This window comes from Mytilus galloprovincialis, chromosome 11 (genome assembly GCF_965363235.1).
Source record: "Mytilus galloprovincialis chromosome 11, xbMytGall1.hap1.1, whole genome shotgun sequence".
Lineage (NCBI taxonomy): Eukaryota > Metazoa > Mollusca > Bivalvia > Mytilida > Mytilidae > Mytilus > Mytilus galloprovincialis.
In genome coordinates, this window is record NC_134848.1 from 4899839 (window position 1) to 4919870 (window position 20032).

Sequence of the window (20032 nt, forward strand, 5' to 3'; positions counted from 1 at the left end):
AGCACGCTCACATACCCCACGTCCCCACATTGTCATTGGAGAAATAAAATAAGTGTAAGAAAAAAAAATTGAATAATAATTTCCTGTCAATATTTACATCTACATAGTATGTCCTTCTTATTTACAAAGTTTCATGAAATCATGTTGTGTGGTTTCAGAGGAGTTGCGATGAAAAACTGTTGCAGAGGTACATTGAAAGATCAAAGGGGCGTAACTCCTAGAAAAAAAATTGAATCATAATTTCCTGTCGATATGCACATCTACATAGTATGTCCTTATTATCTGAAAAGGTTTCATGAAATTCTGTTGTGTGGTTTGAGGGGAGTTGCGATGACAAACTGTTGTAGTAGTACATTAAAGTAAATAAGTTCTAAGGGGCGTAACTCCTAGAAAAAAAATTGAATCATAATTTCCTGTCGATATGCACATCTACATAGTATGTCCTTATTATCTGAAAAGGTTTCATGAAATTCTGTTGTGTGGTTTGAGAGGAGTTGCGATGACAAAAGATTGCAGTAGTACATTGGGCAAATAAGTTCAAAGGGGCGTAACTCCTGGAAAAAAATGAACGTAATTTCCTGTCGATATGCACATCTACGTAGTATGTCCTTATTATCTGAAAAGGTTTCATGAAATTCTGTTGTGTGGTTTGAGGGGAGTTGCGATGAAAAACTGTTGCAGAGGTACATTGAAAGATCAAAGGGGCGTAACTCCTAGAAAAAAAATTGAATCATAATTTCCTGTCGATATGCACATCTACATAGTATGTCCTTATTATCTGAAAAGGTTTCATGAAATTCTGTTGTGTGGTTTGAGAGGAGTTGCGATGACAAAAGATTGCAGTAGTACATTGGGCAAATAAGTTCAAAGGGGCGTAACTCCTGGAAAAAAATGAACGTAATTTCCTGTCGATATGCACATCTACGTAGTATGTCCTTATTATCTGAAAAGGTTTCATGAAATTCTGTTGTGTGGTTTGAGGGGAGTTGCGATGACAAACTGTTGTAGTAGTACATTAAAGTAAATAAGTTCTAAGGGGCGTAACTCCTAGAAAAAAAATTGAATCGCAATTTCCTGTCGATATGCACAACTACATAAGATGTCCTTATTATCTAAAAAGGTTTCGTGAAATTCTGTTGTGTGGTTTGTGCTTTTAATTTACAGTGTTCTTAAAGCAACACACGCCGTCAAACACGTCCCATAAACGTCCACAGATAATATGAAGTTTGAATTATAGCTCTTCTTCTTTTATATAAGCTTTGGATTTCGAATATTTTGGCTACGAGCATCACCGAAGAGACATGTATTGTCGAAATGCGCATCTGGTGCAGGAAAATTGATACCGTTAAACAGTCATTCCCAAATAATGGGTACAACTCGAATGTAGACACTGTTAAAAAATAAATTTCAACTGAGCAGAGAGAGCGTGCTATTTTCTTCTGTGTCTATATCTAGTTTGTCACTTTTTTAATTTTTACTTACACCATTTTAGTTGTTTTCAAGTTTTAGCATTTTTTGTAAGACAAGGTAAGTCTGAACGTATCGGAGGTTAGTGTTGTATAAAATCACCTCAAAAATTGCATTAGAGAAAAACACAAGATGTAAACCAAGGATCATGTGAAATGGGTTACATTTACCACCATAACAAAATGATTTATATGTATTATTCTGTAAATATTGAAAGCAAATACCAATTTTAAGGTCTGAATTAATATAGCGTTTAATAAATATTCAAATTAGTAGTTTTCACAACTTATTAAGTAATGAATTTAAACTAATGAAATGTTATGTTGTATAATATTCTAGTTTCATAATACAGCTTTCCAGGAAAAAAACTATTATATATGTTTTGAATCACTGGTATGTATTTGTTTATGCTTGTAAATCCACACCCCCATCTTTGTCACGGAGGTTAGTATCAAACCAGTATCTAAATGCTGATACATAGTTACACTCAACTCTTTAATGCTTTTTTCTAAACAGTTTATTGACAATACAAACTAAAAATATGTTTTCTATCAAGTTATATGTTTCTTTTAGTCAAATGGACTTGTTGTTGTCAAAATCTCCCAAACGATTCATGAACTTTCTTTCAGAAATATTTTTTACCTAAACCGAATAATGTTTACCTTAATTTTATATTACAAGTTACCAAAAAGTAAAAAGTATTTACTATATTAGAAATACAATATAATTGTTCACTGCCATTATATTATGCTCGACTATGAAGTTTTGGAGTCAATAAGTTTCATTTCGAAAATTTCTATCCTCCGTAACGACATTTAAAACCTCCATAACGGACAATTCCAGTTCTTACCAACAATAAACATATAAATGAATGTAAATATTGGAATTAAATGACATACAAGACAACAGAATTAAAAAAATTCTTAGTAAATCCTTAACGAAGAAGAGTAAAGTCCTGTTAGAGAAAAAAACTTTTTTCAATTAAATTTCTATCCTACGTAACGTAAATCAATGATGTCGTCTATGATTGACATCACCTTTTGATATTTATTATTTATTTATCTCTAACAATGTACAAGGATTTTAACTGTAATGATCGTGTTTACATGCATGTTTGGAATTTTTTATTTGCATAACCTCCGTTACATTGATGAGTCCTAAATAATCTTGAAAATGTGTGCTATACACCGCTGTTAAAGTTATGATTGTCGTCGTATTTACACAAGTTGTGCTGTAGACTATTTTATATATACGAAAATGGGTAATTTAACGTTTATTAAACGTTAAAATGTTGCTCACATAATAGGGAAAAAATAAGTTAACCTACCTTTCTCAAAACAATATTTTTTTTCTCAATATCTGTATTTTGTTTGTCTGTTTCCTTTATAATAAATGCTGTCTGCTAAGAAAAAATGACTTTCGGCAATGTCAGTAGCCGCTGATACTAATAAAAAAAAAGTCTGACAACGTAACTGTAAATAACTGTGTCACGAAGGTTATTTAAACGGAGGCTAGTTTTATTTACATTATACATGGAAATATGTAACAATATTGTTGAGTTGCTTTCTCAAAACTGATTATTGAGAAGCTTTATGGGGGCTTTCAATGTAATAATCACCATTTTGAGTTGTCCTTGGTTAGTACGTTCCAGAATACGCGTTACGTATGTTAGATTCTTAGATGCGACAATCGAAAAAAAGAGAAAAAGAATATTTTTTTTTATTTTTCGTTTCATTGCAATAAAAGTTAAAGGCAGGATTTTAAAATATGAAGTATCAACTTTGCTTAAAGTCACTTTGGGCATGTTTTTCAATCATATATTTATGTTTTGACTGTACCTAATGATACGTTACGGTGGGTTATACGTTTATCGGCGACATTGGTTAAATGGGTAAATCAAAGTGTATATTATAACTTTTGATTCTAAAATATTTTTGTGGTTAAATATCAATATAGTGTCAAACAAGAGGCTGTCACAACGACAGCAAACCGGATTTATTAACATTTATTTGTGTCCTGGCAATATCACAAGAACCATAACTGATGAATGCTGAAAGTGAAAATTGTCAATATCAAATTTGACCTCCATTTTGTAGTCAGTTTCAACATATTAAAATTTGAAAAGCTTAGATTGAATGGTTCATTAGTAAATGCAACAACGTGAATAGAAACGCCATCTTTCAAGAACCATAACTCCTGAACGGTAAAAGTCAAAATCGTCATTATTGAACTTGACCTCCATTTTGTCATCAGTAGCAATATATTAAAATTTGGGAAGCTTTGGTAGAACAGTTCATGCGTAAATGCACGGACACGACTGCAAACTCCATTTTTCAATCTTTCAAGAACCATAACTCCTGAACCGTAAAAGTCAAAATCGTCATTATTGAACTTGACCTCCATTTTGTCATCGGTAACAATATATTAAAATTTGGGAAGCTTTGGTAGAATAGTTCATGCGTAAATGCACGGACACGACTGGAAACTCCATTTTTCAATCTTTCAAGAATCATAACTCCTGAACCGTAAAAGTCAAAATCGTCATTATTGAACTTGACCTCCATTTTGTCATCGGTAACAACATATTAAAATTCGGGAAGCTTTGGTAGAACAGTCAGTTCATGCGTAAATGCACGGACACGACTGGAAACTCCATTTTTCAATCTTTCAAGAACCATAACTCCTGAACGGTAAAAGTCAAAATCGCCATTATTGAACATGACCTTCATTTAGTTGTCAGTAACAACATATTAAAATTTTAAAAGCTTTGGTTGAACGGTCCATGAGTTAATGCACGGACAACATTTGATTGCCACCCGCCCGCCCGCCGTACATCCCCAAATCAATAACCGACATTTTTGTCACAAAAATCCGGTTAATAAAAAGCGTAAATCTAATCACGATTCAGATGAAATTAAGTATTTTAATTCACACCGATATTTGGAGTTTTTCTTGGCGACATTCGCATCACAAAAGAATATGATTGTACTTAAGTATACATATTAATCACTTAAAACACGAAAAAGATTATCTGTTACATATATTCTGCTTGCATTTTGTGATTATTTGACGGCGACACTAATTTTGTAATTGTACCCATTTTTTTGGGAACGACTGTAATGTTATTACATGCATAAATCGAGTTGACACATGTTTATACAATATGAAATCACAAATCAGTATCTTTAGGGTGTTTTTTTTTTATGAAAGTCTGACAAAAATGGCAATAAAAAAAACATCAACCAAAGAAACAAATGTATACTATCTGTCAAAATTCTCGTCCTGAATATGCATGAAGTATTTGTTAACAGTTCAGTTTTTATATTTCTGACAATATTAACGGTATTGTTTTAAAATTAAAGGGAAAACAATACTCATTAAGCACCGGTGATATCTTCAACTTTTGATATGTAGTCGTTCGCATAAAACGTGCATCAAGAAATTGTTGAGCAGAGCCTTATACTCATACCGGGTAAATTCTACTGTTTATTGACTTCAAGTTGAGACTTTTGACAAGAACAAATACAAGACAGTATATTATATCAATGAAAATTAACATGTAATGGTATAATTGTAAAATCCATATATCTCACTTGTCATATGTAACTCTCCTATTGAATATATCTAAAGTAAGTAACAATATTCCATAATTATTTTGACTTTTCGTTCGAAACTACCAGTGAAATACTTGGTATCTATACAGTTCGAGTACATATCTTTTCACTGATATATAAAATAAGTCATTTCTTTGTCAAGTTAAAACTTAAGTAAATTGATGCATACGATAGAAGAATGTTTCCTAACGAAGGGAAATCGTGTAAAATATCAGGTACAACAAACACAACATGGAAAAATAAAGACTTAGGAATAAGAAATAAAGACTTAGGAATAAGAAATAAAGACTTAGGAATAAGAAATAAAGACTTAGGAATAAGAAATAAATGTATCACTTTAATCACCAATCATAATCTACATTATTCACAATAAATACAAGAAACTGAATGTAAATTTAAATTGGATTTGTAAGCGTCTAACACTAGATTATAAGCTTGTTTTAAATGTTAACAATACTATATTAAAATTGTAACATACTACAACGTACCTTACTATGAAAACTATAAGACTTACAAGTTATTAATTATATATAACAAGACAATCGTTTATAGGGATAATTGTTACTACATCTTAGACGAATCCATTAGTCTGGACAAAATGTACCTGCACATAAAATAATATAGCTGTTTGTTAAGTAATAAATGAAGATTTAATTTTGGATAGAAATATACAGAACGCTGACAACTTTTTTTTTATTTCCTGGCGAATATTAATTAGTAAAATTAATTATTTTTATTTAAATGATAAATGCACTTCAATAACTTTAATTTACCAAATTCACAAAGTATTAATGCTGACAACATTATAGTATCCACATTATGTACTCATTTCAAAATAACAGGAAAAAGAAAAAGCAGGTTCCAAACAAGAATGTGTCTTCAGTACACGAATGCCCCACTGCACTTTCATTTTCTATGTTCAGTGGACCGTGACATTGGGATAAAAACTCTAATTTGGCATTAAAATTAGAAAGATCATATCATAGGGAACATGTGTACTAAGATTGAAGTTGATTGGACTTCAACTTCATCAAATAAAATTGAGAATGGAAATGGGGAATGTGTCAAAGAGACAACAACCCGACCAAATAAAAAACAACAGCAGAGGGCCACCAACAGGTCTTCAATGTAGCGAGAAATTCTCGCACCCGGAGGCGTCCTTCAGCTGGCTCCTAAACAAATATATACTAGTCCAGTGATAATGAACGCCATACTAATTTCCAAATTGTACACAAGAAACCAAAATTAAAATAATACAAGACTAACAAAGGCCAGAGGCTCCTGACTTGGGACAGGCGCAAAAATGCGGCGGGGTTAAACATGTTTGTGAGATCTCAACCCTCCCCCTATACCTCTAACCAATGTAGAAAAGTAAACGCATAACAATACGCACATTAAAATTCAGTTCAAGAGAAGTCCGAGTCTGATGTCAGAAGATGTAACCAAAGAAAATAAACAAAATGACAATAATACATAAATAACAACAGACTACTAGCAGTTAACTGACATGCCAGCTCCAGACTTCAATTAAACTGACTGAAAGATTATGATTTCATCATATGAACATCAGGCACAATCCTTCCCGTTAGGGGTTTAGTATCATACCATCATAACATATATGAGAAGAACATAACCCGTGTCATGCCAACAACTGTTTTTAGAATAAATGTGTTTAGTTCCGATGCAAAGACCTTATCAGTGACTCAATATTAACGCCAAAATATGCAATCTTTAAAAAACTACCTTGACCAAAAACTTTAACCTGCAGCGGGACAGACGGACGAACGGACGCACAGACCAGAAAACATAATGCCCCTCTACTATCGTAGGTGGGGCATAAAAAATAACTTTAGATTAGACACATTTGTTTTAATTACAAATCCTACCCATTATTTATAATACAAACAAATATAGAAATGTAATGTTTTTAAATTTAATGGTTTAAGTCTTCGAATAAACATGATGAAGAAACCAAAACCAAACAAACAAACAAGTTTAACCAAAAAATGTGACCGTGGCTGTTTCGGTTCTTATGCATCCTTGGCTCTCAAACATTAGGCTTTGAGCATTCTTTCTGCCCCTTTCATATAGCTCTTCAACTGTTTCGGTTCTTATGCATCCTTGACTCTCAAACATTAGGCTTTGAGCATTCTTAATGAATATAAACCTAGAAAAGCGCTTCGGATGCATGCAATTGTTAACGTGTTCTTTTCATTTCTTATCAGGTTTAAAGTTCTAAACATAAACTTTTCTGAAATCATTATGTTGAAACATTGCTAAAATAATTAAAAAAATACTTAGTAACATCATAACTGTATCTATTATTTAATTCATTGAAAAATACCACAAATAAACAAAAACACAATTGTTAAAACATAGTATGCATAGTAAAAAAACATAGTATGCATAGTAAAAAAGCATAGTATGCATAGTAAAAAAGCATAGTATGCAGAGTAAAAAAAACATAGTATGCAGAGTAAAAAAAACATAGTATGCATAGTAAAAAAACATAGTATGCATAGTAAAAAAACATAGTATGCATAGTAAAAAAGCATAGTATGCAGAGTAAAAAAAAACATAGTATGCATAGTAAAAAAAAAAATACCAAGCGATAAAGGCATGAAAGCATGTCACTTTAAACTGAAGTAGAGGAGACAATTCTTAATCATTTAATTATATATATAATTTTATTAATATCATATAAACTGCACACACAAGTTACAAGTTTAGTTATTGCAAGATGGTTAAATGTGGTGTTGAGCTTGTTTAGTATCGACACATCCGAATTCTTTGCTAGCTCATATAAAGAAGCACAAACAACCAAATCATATTTCATAACAGAGATTGTTCCATTTCCTTTTCAAATACAGTGTTGACAAAAGAGACTAAAAGACATTTTATGTTTATATTAAAGCAGTCATAGGAAGTTTTACTGATCATCGATTCAAAGAAGTCTAGACGCATTGATGGAATGGACAATTGTTTCAACAGTTAATTTTATAATGTGTGATTTAAGTGATCGACATTTTCAGTTATTTAAGTCTTGCATGACTTTGTGGGTCTTTTTCATTAATAAATGTTTATTTTGAACTATTTTTTATTTCAAGTTGATTTAATTTGTTTATTGTTGAAAGATTCATATTAAACATGAGAAAGCCCGGAGGCTTTGTGATAGATAACGGTCCTTCATCCAAACATCACACATTTGACGGATGTGGGTCATTATTTAAATAAGCCGTAAGTTTTTGGGGTGTTAATTTCCCTCCCATAGCCCACCTACATTTAAACGCACAAATCATGTGCAATTACTTCTTTTTAACTCACAAATCATGTGCAATTACTACAATGAAATTTCCTTTTTTTTTTAAAGCGCAGGGAGATAGATGTATCGGCTTATATTCCACTTTACCAATCACCGCTGCATGAAAACTTTTATTGCTTTAAATAGCAAAGACACGTGTCTAGTTTGTTGACAAATATCCCGAACATCAGATGTAAGTTTACAAGTAAGAATATTGTTGACGGCTAGCTCGAGTTAGGTGGAGGAGTACCAATTTTAAATTATAAACATTACATAGCTTTTTTGAATAAGGTTCTTGTATGAAGAACTACTATCAATATTCGACATCAAAGATGTTTAATGTTAAATAGAAAACTCACAATTTTCAATATCAGAATATTGCAGAAAAACCTTTTTACACATGCTGTATAATTTTCAAATATATTAACGATATTTTAGTAATGAAGAGTTGTGAACAAGTTTAGGTTTACTTTACTTCCTAATACACATTTTACGTGGTGTTTATTTCAAGCTTTAAGCACTAGATAAATGAAAATTTTGCGTGCAAATCAAAACTTGTAGATCCTCAACTAAGAGAATATATGTTAATGTCCAACCCTTATATTTCATTTCGGATTGACTGTTCAAATTAAACAAATAACAATCAACGGCAAGTGCCTTTTCCGTCAATATATATGGCTTTTTTCCTCAATAGATAGAAACATATTTATTTAATTTGCAACCACATATATAAGCCTTTAACTATACCTTAACGCTGAGAAATATCGTACACAAATATTTCTTAGAGAGTCCTCTTACCTAACCCAAACCTTCAATTAAGTAAGACTAATTAGATATTTACAAATGATTTGTTGATCAATCAATATTTTGTTTTCCGTATTGTATGAATGTTATCGATTACTAGTATATGTAATAGACATGATTATAAGAACTTTATTATTCTTGTTTCCAAACTTAAGCAAATAGTATAGTATAGTATGTGATGTTCTTGTCAAAAGCATTGTTGTCTCTATAAGATTCCTTCTTAGATCTATGCTTTATGTCTGAACGAAACGGATATATACATTTTAGTTGACCAATAAAGGTATTCAGACTTGCTTTCGAAAAAATGTAAAAATCAAAAGTTGAGGATGTTTATATTTGTATCTAGTTTATATGATGTATATTTCATGGCTTATTATTTGGTGAACCAAAAACAAGTTTAACAAAATCTGTACAATAATGGCCTTCGACAACAACGTGAATTTTGTATTATTCAGTTCTATTCAAAATAGTGTATGATTCAATTATACTATTGTATATCCAAATGAAAAGTTTTCAGTATATCTTTCATTGGCGTTACAATAGCTCCACCATCGATACCTGGATGATTTGCAATAGCCATTCCAATACAGCCGTACCTTTCCAGTGAATTGTCACAAACATAGATACAAGTTCCGGAATCCCCTGGTTGAAAAGGAATATGGGTTACCGCTATCTGATTATACATGCGACGAGAGAGTCTGTATCGTGTGCGTTCCTTGTCTACTTTCCTTAAACGAGTCTCTTGTAAATGGGCATCGTTACTAAACACCGGAGCGTTGCTGCTAAAAGTGGAAACGTTTTCTGATTGTACGATCCTTTTATATGTTTCAATTACTGTTTCCCTGTCAATATCGAATCCTTCATCTTTTTCTTTTTTCGAATCCGTGTTAACAGAAATACCTGACACTGCTCCAACAGTGACATTGGTAAACTGTAGAGCCGATTTTCCATCGAATATCTTCTCATGATCTAACCAGTTCTCATTGAGAAAAGGTGATTTCATACCTGTTATAATGAAATATGTGTTTAGAATTAAAAAGTTGACAAATAAATTAGAAATATGCTAGAGTCTTTCTTTTATCAATTCAATCTTATATTTACTTTATCGTGTTTTTAGAGTCAATCACTTTATAGTCATACAAGAATTAGTCTCTAACACGGAAACGTTTGTTGATTTTTTTATTTCACCTTTTAGTACTTCTTCTTGTATACAAACATGCAACATGCAACATGCAAAATGCAACAAACATATGAACACATTAAAAATATTTTCAATCAAGTTATACAGCTAAACTAAAGAAAGTATTTTATTGTGCTAAAGTATTTGCTGTAAACTTATTTAAATTTGAAATGAAAAACGTGGACTACGTTTTTTTTTAAATGTCTACCATTTTCATTTCAAATTGTGTACAGCAAATAAGTTATAATCAAAGAGCTGAATAGCTCTGAGCGGAAAGACGGCCCTTGTCTCTTCTTTTTTGGGGGAAGGGCGGGAGGTGGGTATCTTTTGATAGTCTTCATATAAAGAATGAAAAAAGAACAGCTAGAACATGTAGAAAGGTTGACAATCTTGAATTCAATTGTTGTTGTTTAATCTAATTTTGTTTCCTTACTTTCATGACTTTAGGATTCAATTTGGACCAAGAGATCTGCATCTTCTAAATCTAAACATTCGATTAAAGTTGATAGTTAATTATGTAAAATTCAACTGATTTCTGTCATTTAACAACAACTACAATGTTTTCTGAAATCTTAATTGTGTACCACTGAACTGCAGGCTAGGCCATTTTCCCATTTTTAGTGACAGTACTCTAAGATTTTTATTTTTTTTGTTAAGAAAGTTAGGACTGAAAAATCCATTTAATTTTAAATTTCCATTGATAAAGTTCCAAGTTACAACTCCCATCACAGGGATACAGGTACTAATAAAAAAAATAATATGATTGATGTAAACGGTGTGAAGCTTGTTTCCAGATCCTACATTTTGAAATATTTGTTAATTTCACGAATAACTAGGTTTAAATTATAAAATGCATTTTTTTTAAAATTTTATTTTTTACCATTACAATGATTTATTTGTTGGTACACACAATTTAAAGTTTTAATGGAAGACTACTAATCATGCTAATCATATACTAAATGTCACATTTTCAAGTTTTTTTTAAGTGGATAATTACTCATCAATTGAGGTGCTCCTGATTTGGAGGAAGATTCACAAAACAGAATTTTACAGAAAAAATGAATAAAATCGTTTAACTCCCCAATCTCATGTATCTCCACGAACTTTTACTTTGAAAGTTGTTGACCTACAAATTAAAGTATTGCATGTTGATGTTTGAATCATCTACAGCAAACATAATTACGTTTACATTTAACAAATAACAATTTATAATTAGTGCACAAACTCTGAGAATGATTTAAATAACCAGTGAAGGATATCCCTGCTTCTGCATAGTTTGGCATTCCAACAATGACGTCATTATAAAACATAATGTAGGTTGGATATATTTAGAATATCTCGTCATACTGATTTTTCCGGATTATAAAAGAAACGTAAATAGTGTAAAAGAGAGCTCAAAATAGGATAAATTCGCTAGAAACAGAAGGGAAATGTGTAGAAAAGTGTTTAAAGTCAATCTATTCATTTGTGTGTTTCCTTTTCATCAATTTCAGTAAGATTTTTAGGGGTTTCCCACGCTATAAAATCAAAATGAATGATGTGAGGGAATGTCACTCTGGTCAACCCCATAGGGGATTGACGGCTTGAAGCCGTCTTTCTCCAAAAAAACAGCCGGAAGATACCAAAGGGACAATCGGAATTAATTTGTCGTAGAGAAACCGAAAAACCTTATGGCAACTAGATGTGTCAAAGCGACATGAATGGCCCCGTCTCAAAAAGTTAAAAAATCTGCAATTTTAATAACACATGTGGACACACACATGATGGTAGTCTCACATATCAAAATTCAGCTCAAAGTCTGGAGGCGTATAGAAAAATGTCCGTATAACTGTGATTTTCAACAATTTTCAAAGTTGTAAACCCTAAATTTTGGCAAAAATTAGCGGAGCGGAACAAAACTTAAAAAAAAGGTCCGTATAACTGTGATTTTCAAAAATTTATCAACGTCCAAAGCCTGAAATTACAGAAAAAAATTAGCGGAGCGGAACGAAACTTAAACTTGATCTGTAACTCATCATGAGTAACTCACATACCAAAAATCAGCCCAAGAACTGAAAGCGTTAAGAAAAAAAGTCCGTATAACTGTGATTTTCAACAATTTATCAAAGTCCATAGCCCGTAATTTCAGCAAAACTTAACCGAGTGAAACAAACTTAAACTTGATCTGTAACTCATCTTGGTTAACTCACATGCCAAAAATCATCGCAATATCTGAAAGCGTTTAGAAAAAAAGTCCGTATAACCGAACTTTGATTTTCAACAATTTATCAAAGTCCATAGCCCGTAATTTCGGCAAAAAATAGTGGAGCGGAACGAAACTTAAACTTGATCTGTAACTCATCATGGTTAACTCACATACCAGAAATCAGCCCAAAATCTGAAGTCGTTTAGAAAAAAAAATTCGTATAATGGTTTGTTGCGGGATGACGGAATGACGGAATTACGGAATCACATGTGCAGCAGGATCTGCTTACCCTTCCGGGGCACCTGAGATTACCCCCAGGTTCGTGTTGCTCATTTCCGAGTTTTCAATGTTGTGTTTTGTGTACTATTGTTTGTCTCATTGTCTTTTTTTCTTTTTTATCCATGGCATTGTCAGTTTATTTTCGACTTATTAGTTTGAATGTCCCTCTGGTATCTTTCGTCTCTCTTCTATAAGACACTACACTCAAAAACTAAGAGCAAGAGCGTGATCGTAGATATCCTGGAAGAATACAGAACCATGGGTAGATATTTTTTTTCAATAAATTTACATATAATCAGCAAAACAGACTTAAAACTGTAGTCTTCAATGCGACACACCATACCTTAATTATTAAAAAAATCGAATATATAAAAAAAAAAATCTTATGTATTCTTGTCCTTTATTTTTGCGTATGTGCGTTGTGTATATACCTTTTTGTGTTTTTACATATTTGTTTGTTTTTATAGTGATAAAGATTATAACACACTGTTGACTGCTGTACCTAATATGTCTGTTTGTTTTGTTCACACAAGATTGTCAATATAATGGAATTGTATCCGACTGTCATACAGGTGAGAGGTTTAGCTAGCTATAAAACCAGGTTTAATCCACCTTTTCTACTTTAGATAATGCCTGTACCAAGTCAGGAATATGACAGTTGTTATCCATTCATTTGATGTGTTTGAGCTTCAGATTTCGGTATTTTTGTTATTTTACTTTTTTCCAACTTAACATATAAAAAAGAAGATGTGGTATGATTGCCAATGAGACAACTCTCTACAAGAGACCACAGTGACACTGAAATTAACAACTACATGTCACCGTACGGCCTTCAACAAAGAACAAAGCCCATACCGCATAGTCAGCTATAAAAGGCCCCCGAAATGACAATGTAAAACAATTTAAACGAGAAAACTAACGGCCTTATTTATATATAAATAAATGTACGAAAAAAAAAATATGTAATACATATACAAACGACAACCACTGACTTAGGACACATACATAAATAATGTGGCGGGGTTGAACATGCTAACGGGATCTCAACCCTCCCCCTAACCTGGGACAGTGGTATAACAGTACAACATAAGAACGAACTATAACTAGAGGCTCTAAAGAGCCTGTGTCGCTCACCTTGGTCTATGTGAATATTAAACAAAGGAAGCAGATTGAAAATTGACTACAAAGGTCAATAACTCTTACAGGGGTCAATTGACCATTTCGTTCATGTTGACTTATTTGTAGATCTTACTTTGCTGAACATTATTGCTGTTTACAGTTTACCTATATCTATAATAATATTCAATATAAAACAGCAAAATTTCCTTAAAATTACCAATTCAGGGGCCGCAACCCAAAAACAGGTTGTCCAATTCATCTGAAAATTTCAGGGCAGATAGATCTTGACCTGATTAACAATTTTACCTCATGTCAGATTTTCTCTAAATTATTTGGTTTTTGAGTTATAAGCCAAAAACTGCATTTTACCCCTATGTTCTATTTTTAGCCGTGGCGGCCATCTTGGTTTGATGGCCAGGTCACCGGACACATTTTTTAAACAAGAAACCCCAAAGATGATTGTGGCCAAGTTTTGATCAATTTGGCACAGCAGTTTCAGAGAAGAAGATTTTAGTAAAAGATATATAAAATTTACGAAAAATGGTTAAAAATTTACTTTAAAGGGCAATAACTCCTAAAGAGGTCAACTGACCATTTTGGTCATGTTGACTTATTTGTAAATCTGACCTTGCTGAACATTATTGCTGTTTACAGTTTACCTATATCTATAATAATATTCAATATAATAACCAAAAACAGCAAAATTTCCTTTAAATTACCAATTCAGGGGCCGCAACCCAAAAACAGGTTGTCCAATTCATCTGAAAATTTCAGGGCAGATAGATCTTCACCTGATTAACAATTTTACCCAATGTCAGATTTGCTCTAAATGCTTTGGTTTTTGAGTTATAAGCCAAAAACTGCATTTTACCCCTATGTTCTATTTATAGCCATGGCGGTCATCTTGGTTAGTTGGCGGGGTCACCGGACACAATTTTTAAACTAGATACCCCAATGATGATTGTGGCCAAGTTTCAAATAATTTGGCCCAGCAGTTTCAGAGGAGAAGATTTTTCTAAAAGATTACTAAGATTTACGAAAAATGGTTAAAAATTGACTATAAAGGGCAATAACTCCTAAAGTGGTCAACTGATCATTTTGGTCATGTTGACTTATTTGTAGATCTTACTTTGATGAACATTATTGCTTTTTACAGTTTATCTCTATCTGAAATAATATTCAAGATAATAACCAAAAACAACAAACTTTCCTTAAAATTACCAATTCAGGGGCAGCAACCTAACAACGGAATGTCAGATTCATCTGAAAATTTCAGGGCAGATAGATCTTAACCTGATTAACAATATTACCCCATGTCAGATTTGTCCTAAATGCTTTGGTTTTTGAGTTATAAGCCAAAAACTGCATTTTACCCCTATGTTCTATTTATAGCCATGGCGGCCATCTTGGTTAGTTGGCGGGGTCACCGGACACAATTTTTATACTAGATACCCCAATGATGATTGTGGCCAAGTTTGGTTAAATTTGGCCCAGTAGTTTCAGAGGAGAAGATTTTTGTAAAAGTTAACGCCGGACGACGACGACGGACGACGACGACGGACGCCGGACGCCAAGTGATGAGAAAAGCTCACTTGGCCCTTCGGGCCAGGTGAGCTAAAAATTAGTTGAAAAAGGCTTAAATCATCAGATGGACAAAAGAAAATAAGTGGATGTCCTTGTCATATGTATCTGTTTACAAAATTTTGTGCTTTTATTTCCAAATTTATACATTGTAGCGTATAGTAAGGTATAACAGGCCGCGACATGACAAAATGTAAAACCGTTCAAAAGGAACAACCACACTTAGTTCAGCCACATACAGTACAGCCTGTGACATTCTCTTAATTATGTCCACCTTCTTGCATGGTCAACATCCAATGGTGGCCATTTATTGAGGTATTCAATCTTGAGATGTTGGCCATTTATTGGGGTCATAAAACATAGGTTGATGTTTTATCTAATAATGTTACCTGTTGTAATCAATCAGGGTTGAAGTTTTCAACTTGTATGTTTCTGTAAAATTTACCTGTACAGGTAACTTAGGTTTCTTTCAAAATTGACATTTCACCTTTTTTTGAAAATGTAGAATAAGACATTGTTTAAGTCTTTGTTAATTAATATTATTTTTGATTTTTCTGTCTTTTGAATTTATTTAAAGTTTTTTATTTTTATTTTTCTATTTTTGTTTATTCATTTTTGTATGATTCTTTTAATGTCTTCTTAGTAAAAATCTTGAGAAGCAAAAAGACACAAATGTCAAAGATAAAGTTATTGACTAGCATTTGAAAGACAACAGACTTTAATTAATTTTTTTTAAAAGTAAAAAAATAAATAATGTACATGATGTTCATTGTATTTAATTGTTTATTTGCATTATTTAATGAATTATCATTAATAATAACTAATAATCAAGCAAATGATAGTTTTAAAGAAACCATGAAGGAAGTAATTTTTAGCAAGCCTGTTTCTTCACAAAATAAAATGATCAGACAATATAATTCCTCAATATAATAAATTTTTATAACATCTATTATTATTCCGGAAAACTACAAATATCATTATACGGTTTTAATAGGAAAAAACTATTTTTGTCTATCTTTTTTTTTAAATCTGAAATCAGGAGTTAACATAATGGACATGGTGAAGAGACTTATTTTCCAAAAAAATATTTAAAGAAAAAAAACTGTCTTGCTTTGCCTTTTTGAAACAAATGTGAACTTATTAAATATTAAAAATTATCAGTACCGAAACACAAGTGCTATATGACCAAAATAGACCTGAAATAGTATCAAAATCTATTTTAGGTCAAATTTGCGAGGGAAAATGTTAACCTTAGTTTCTTAATAATTTCTTAATTTATAAATTGACAATTCAAGAGATATAGAAATAAGTATATGTGGTATAATTGCCAATGAAATAACTGTCTCATTAAAGTACCGCTGCATTAATTACTGAACTGATGACACCCTTGGAGACTTATCATCTACCGGCAAAACCTAGTTCAAAGCCAATTACAACTACAAAATTAATCTTTTTTATCCAGAATACAATATCAATCCGGATTTAATTTAAAGACGTCATAAACAGCCCGAGAATAGCGTGACTGTGTCCGTTGCAAAAATATAAGTGCTCATACCTAAAAAGCAACACATATTTATTAATGATTTAATCTGTTGATAAAACACTCTCTAGTAGTACGTGTGAAAATTGTACTCGATGATCTTCCTTTAGCAGTGCATTGATAATCTTCAGGAATAAATATATTGAAAGGTTCAATCAGTTTAAATGGATAGTATTTACATTTACGAGCTGCAAAACAGGATTACCGTATAAATAAGCCAATGATATCATGTGTAAAAGGATTCTATATGAGTTGCAGCAAATTACTTTGCATTTAGAGTTTGCGAACGGCAATATAAATAAATATGTAAAATTCCTAAATCATTCCAAGATTTGCATCACATGGAAAACAAAACAGATTTTAAATACATGATTTAAGCCATTCTAGCATTTACAAGTTTTACTTGAGCCACAGTAGGACCAAGGTTGGAGAATCGCATAATTATGATGTTGTAATCAAAAGTTGACTGCAGCTCACTAAAATCTCAAAGTGGATTCCTATAAAAGGGATGATATTAATTTTCCTGTAGAGAGAAAGTCAATAAAATACTTTTGTTTAAACAAACTGCATTTTCATAATTATGCTAATGGGCTGTATATCTTCCATGGCCAAAAGACCCAGATTACTAAGAAACCGTTTATAGTCATGCTAAGGTAAAAAAAAAACGGGATGTGCTAGTGAGCAAGAAAGATCTGTTAAGACATTTTGAGACTAAATCAGACCAAACTTAAACCAGATGCGCCGCAGTGGGCAGCTTTATACGACCGTAGAGGTCGAACCCTGAACATTGGGGCAAGTATGGACACAAGATTTAAGCTTAATACAGCTCTGAACTTGGATTGTGATTAAATAGTTGACACAAAATAGATTTCTGACACAGAATGAAAGAGGGACGAAAGATACCAAAGGGACAGTCAAACTCATAAATCTAAAACAAACTGACAACGCCATGGCTAAAAATGAAAAAGACAAACAGAAAAACAATAGTACACATGACACAACATAGAAAACTAAAGAATAAACAACACGAACCCCACCAAAAACTAGGGGTGATCTCAGGTGCTCCGGAAGGGTAAGCAGATCCTGCTCCACATGCGGCACCCGTCGTGTTGCTTATGTGATTACAAATCCGATAAAAAATCTAATTCGGTAGGTCAAATTCATGAAAGGGAAGGGGATTGTAGTTACGACGTGAGGAACATATCCGATATCATTTGTGAAATGGTTATTCCATAACGGTCAACCAACTCGTGATGGCGTCCGTAAAATTTACGAAGGGATGATTTCAACTTCACCATTTTGAACTCTTGATTTAATAGCTTCCTTGTGAGCAGTAACCCTCTATCACGAAAATCATGATAGGAAATGCAAGCATGGGAATATCGTATCAATTGAGAGATATATATCCCGTATGCAGGTGCTGCTGGAATGTTGCTACTTAGAAATGGAAAGTTCACAATTGGAAAGCTGAAATGAATGTGGTTTAAGAACTTTAACTTAAAAAATTAAAAATTTTAAATTGGACATTTACTTATTTTGGTCCAATTTTCAAAATCTAAATACATGCTTAGATTCAGCATATCATAGAACCCAAAGAAATCAATTTTTGATGAAATCAAATTATGTTCAATTTTAGACCCTTTAGACCTTAATGTGAACCAATTTGAAGACCGCCCCAAAATTTAAAAAATCTAAATACATTAATAGATTCAACATATTGAAGAATGCAATATATTCAATTTTTTTTTAAACCAAACAAAGTTTAATTTTTGAACCTTTGGACCTTAATGTAGACCAATTTGAAAACGGAACAATATTGTGCAATTGGATATTTCTTGCTATTGCACAAAACTGTGCAATTGAAAATGTCTTGCTATTGCGCAATATTGTGCAATTGAAGATTTTTTGCTATTGCACAATACTGTGCAATTGAAGATTTCTTCTATAGCGGAATACTGTGCGATTGAATATTTTTTGCTATTGAACAATACTTAGTATAGTAATTTTTGACACCGATTTGGACCAACTTGAAAACTGGGACCATAATCAAAAATTTAAGTACATGTTTAGATTCAGTGTATCAAAGAATTCATTTTTTGTCAAAATCAAGCTAAATTTAGTTTTAAACCTTTTGGACATGTTGGACCTTAATGTAGACCAATTTAAAAACAGGACCAAAATTTAGAATCTAAATACACGGTAAGATTTGGCAAATAATTATTTTTTTGATAAAATCATTCAAAGTTCAATTTTGGACCCTTTTGGCCCTTAATTCGTTGGGACCTTAACTCCCAAAATCAATCCAAACCATCCTTTTGTGATCATAAACCTTGTGTTAAAATTTTACAGATTTCTATTAACTTATACTAAAGTTACTGTGCAACCAGATGCTCCGCAGGACGCAGCTTTATACGACAGCAGAGTTCCAACCCTGAACATTGGGGCAATTATGGAAACAACATTCAAGCTTGATACAGCTCTGAATTTGGATTGTGATTAAATAGTTGATGCAACATAGGTTTCTGACACATAATCAATGTGGTCTAAAAAAAAATCAACTTAAAAACTTAAAAATTTAAATTGGACATTACCTATTATGGCCCAATATCAAAAATCAAAACGCATGGTTAGATTCAGCATATCAAAGAACCCCAAGAATTCGATTTTTGATGAAATCAAATAAAGTTCAATTTTGGACCATTAAGACCTCAATGTGGACTTATTTGATAACAGGGCCCAAATATAAAAAATCTATTCACATGGTTAGATTAAGCATATAGCAAAGAACCACATTTTACAATTTTTGTTGAAATCAATCAAAGTTTAATTTTGGACCCCAATTTGGACCAACTTGAAAACTGGGCCTAAATTCAAAAATCTGAGTGCATGTTTAGATTCAGCATATCAAAGAACCCTAAGGATTCAATTTGTGTTGAAATCAAACAAAGTTTAATTTTGGACC

The 20032-nt window shown here is 32.2% G+C and overlaps 1 protein-coding gene across 1 annotated transcript in view; it reads right to left on the reverse strand.

Annotated features, from left to right (window-relative positions):
* Positions 1-5398: 5398 nt before the first annotated feature.
* The window catches only part of LOC143052016 (uncharacterized), a 68367-nt gene continuing 53733 nt past the window's right edge, over positions 5399-20032 (reverse strand). The window contains exon 12 of the mRNA XM_076224989.1: positions 5399-10191. Coding sequence (XP_076081104.1) covers positions 9674-10191 — 518 coding nt within the window. The 3' untranslated portion in view covers positions 5399-9673. The remainder of the gene's footprint in view (positions 10192-20032) is intronic.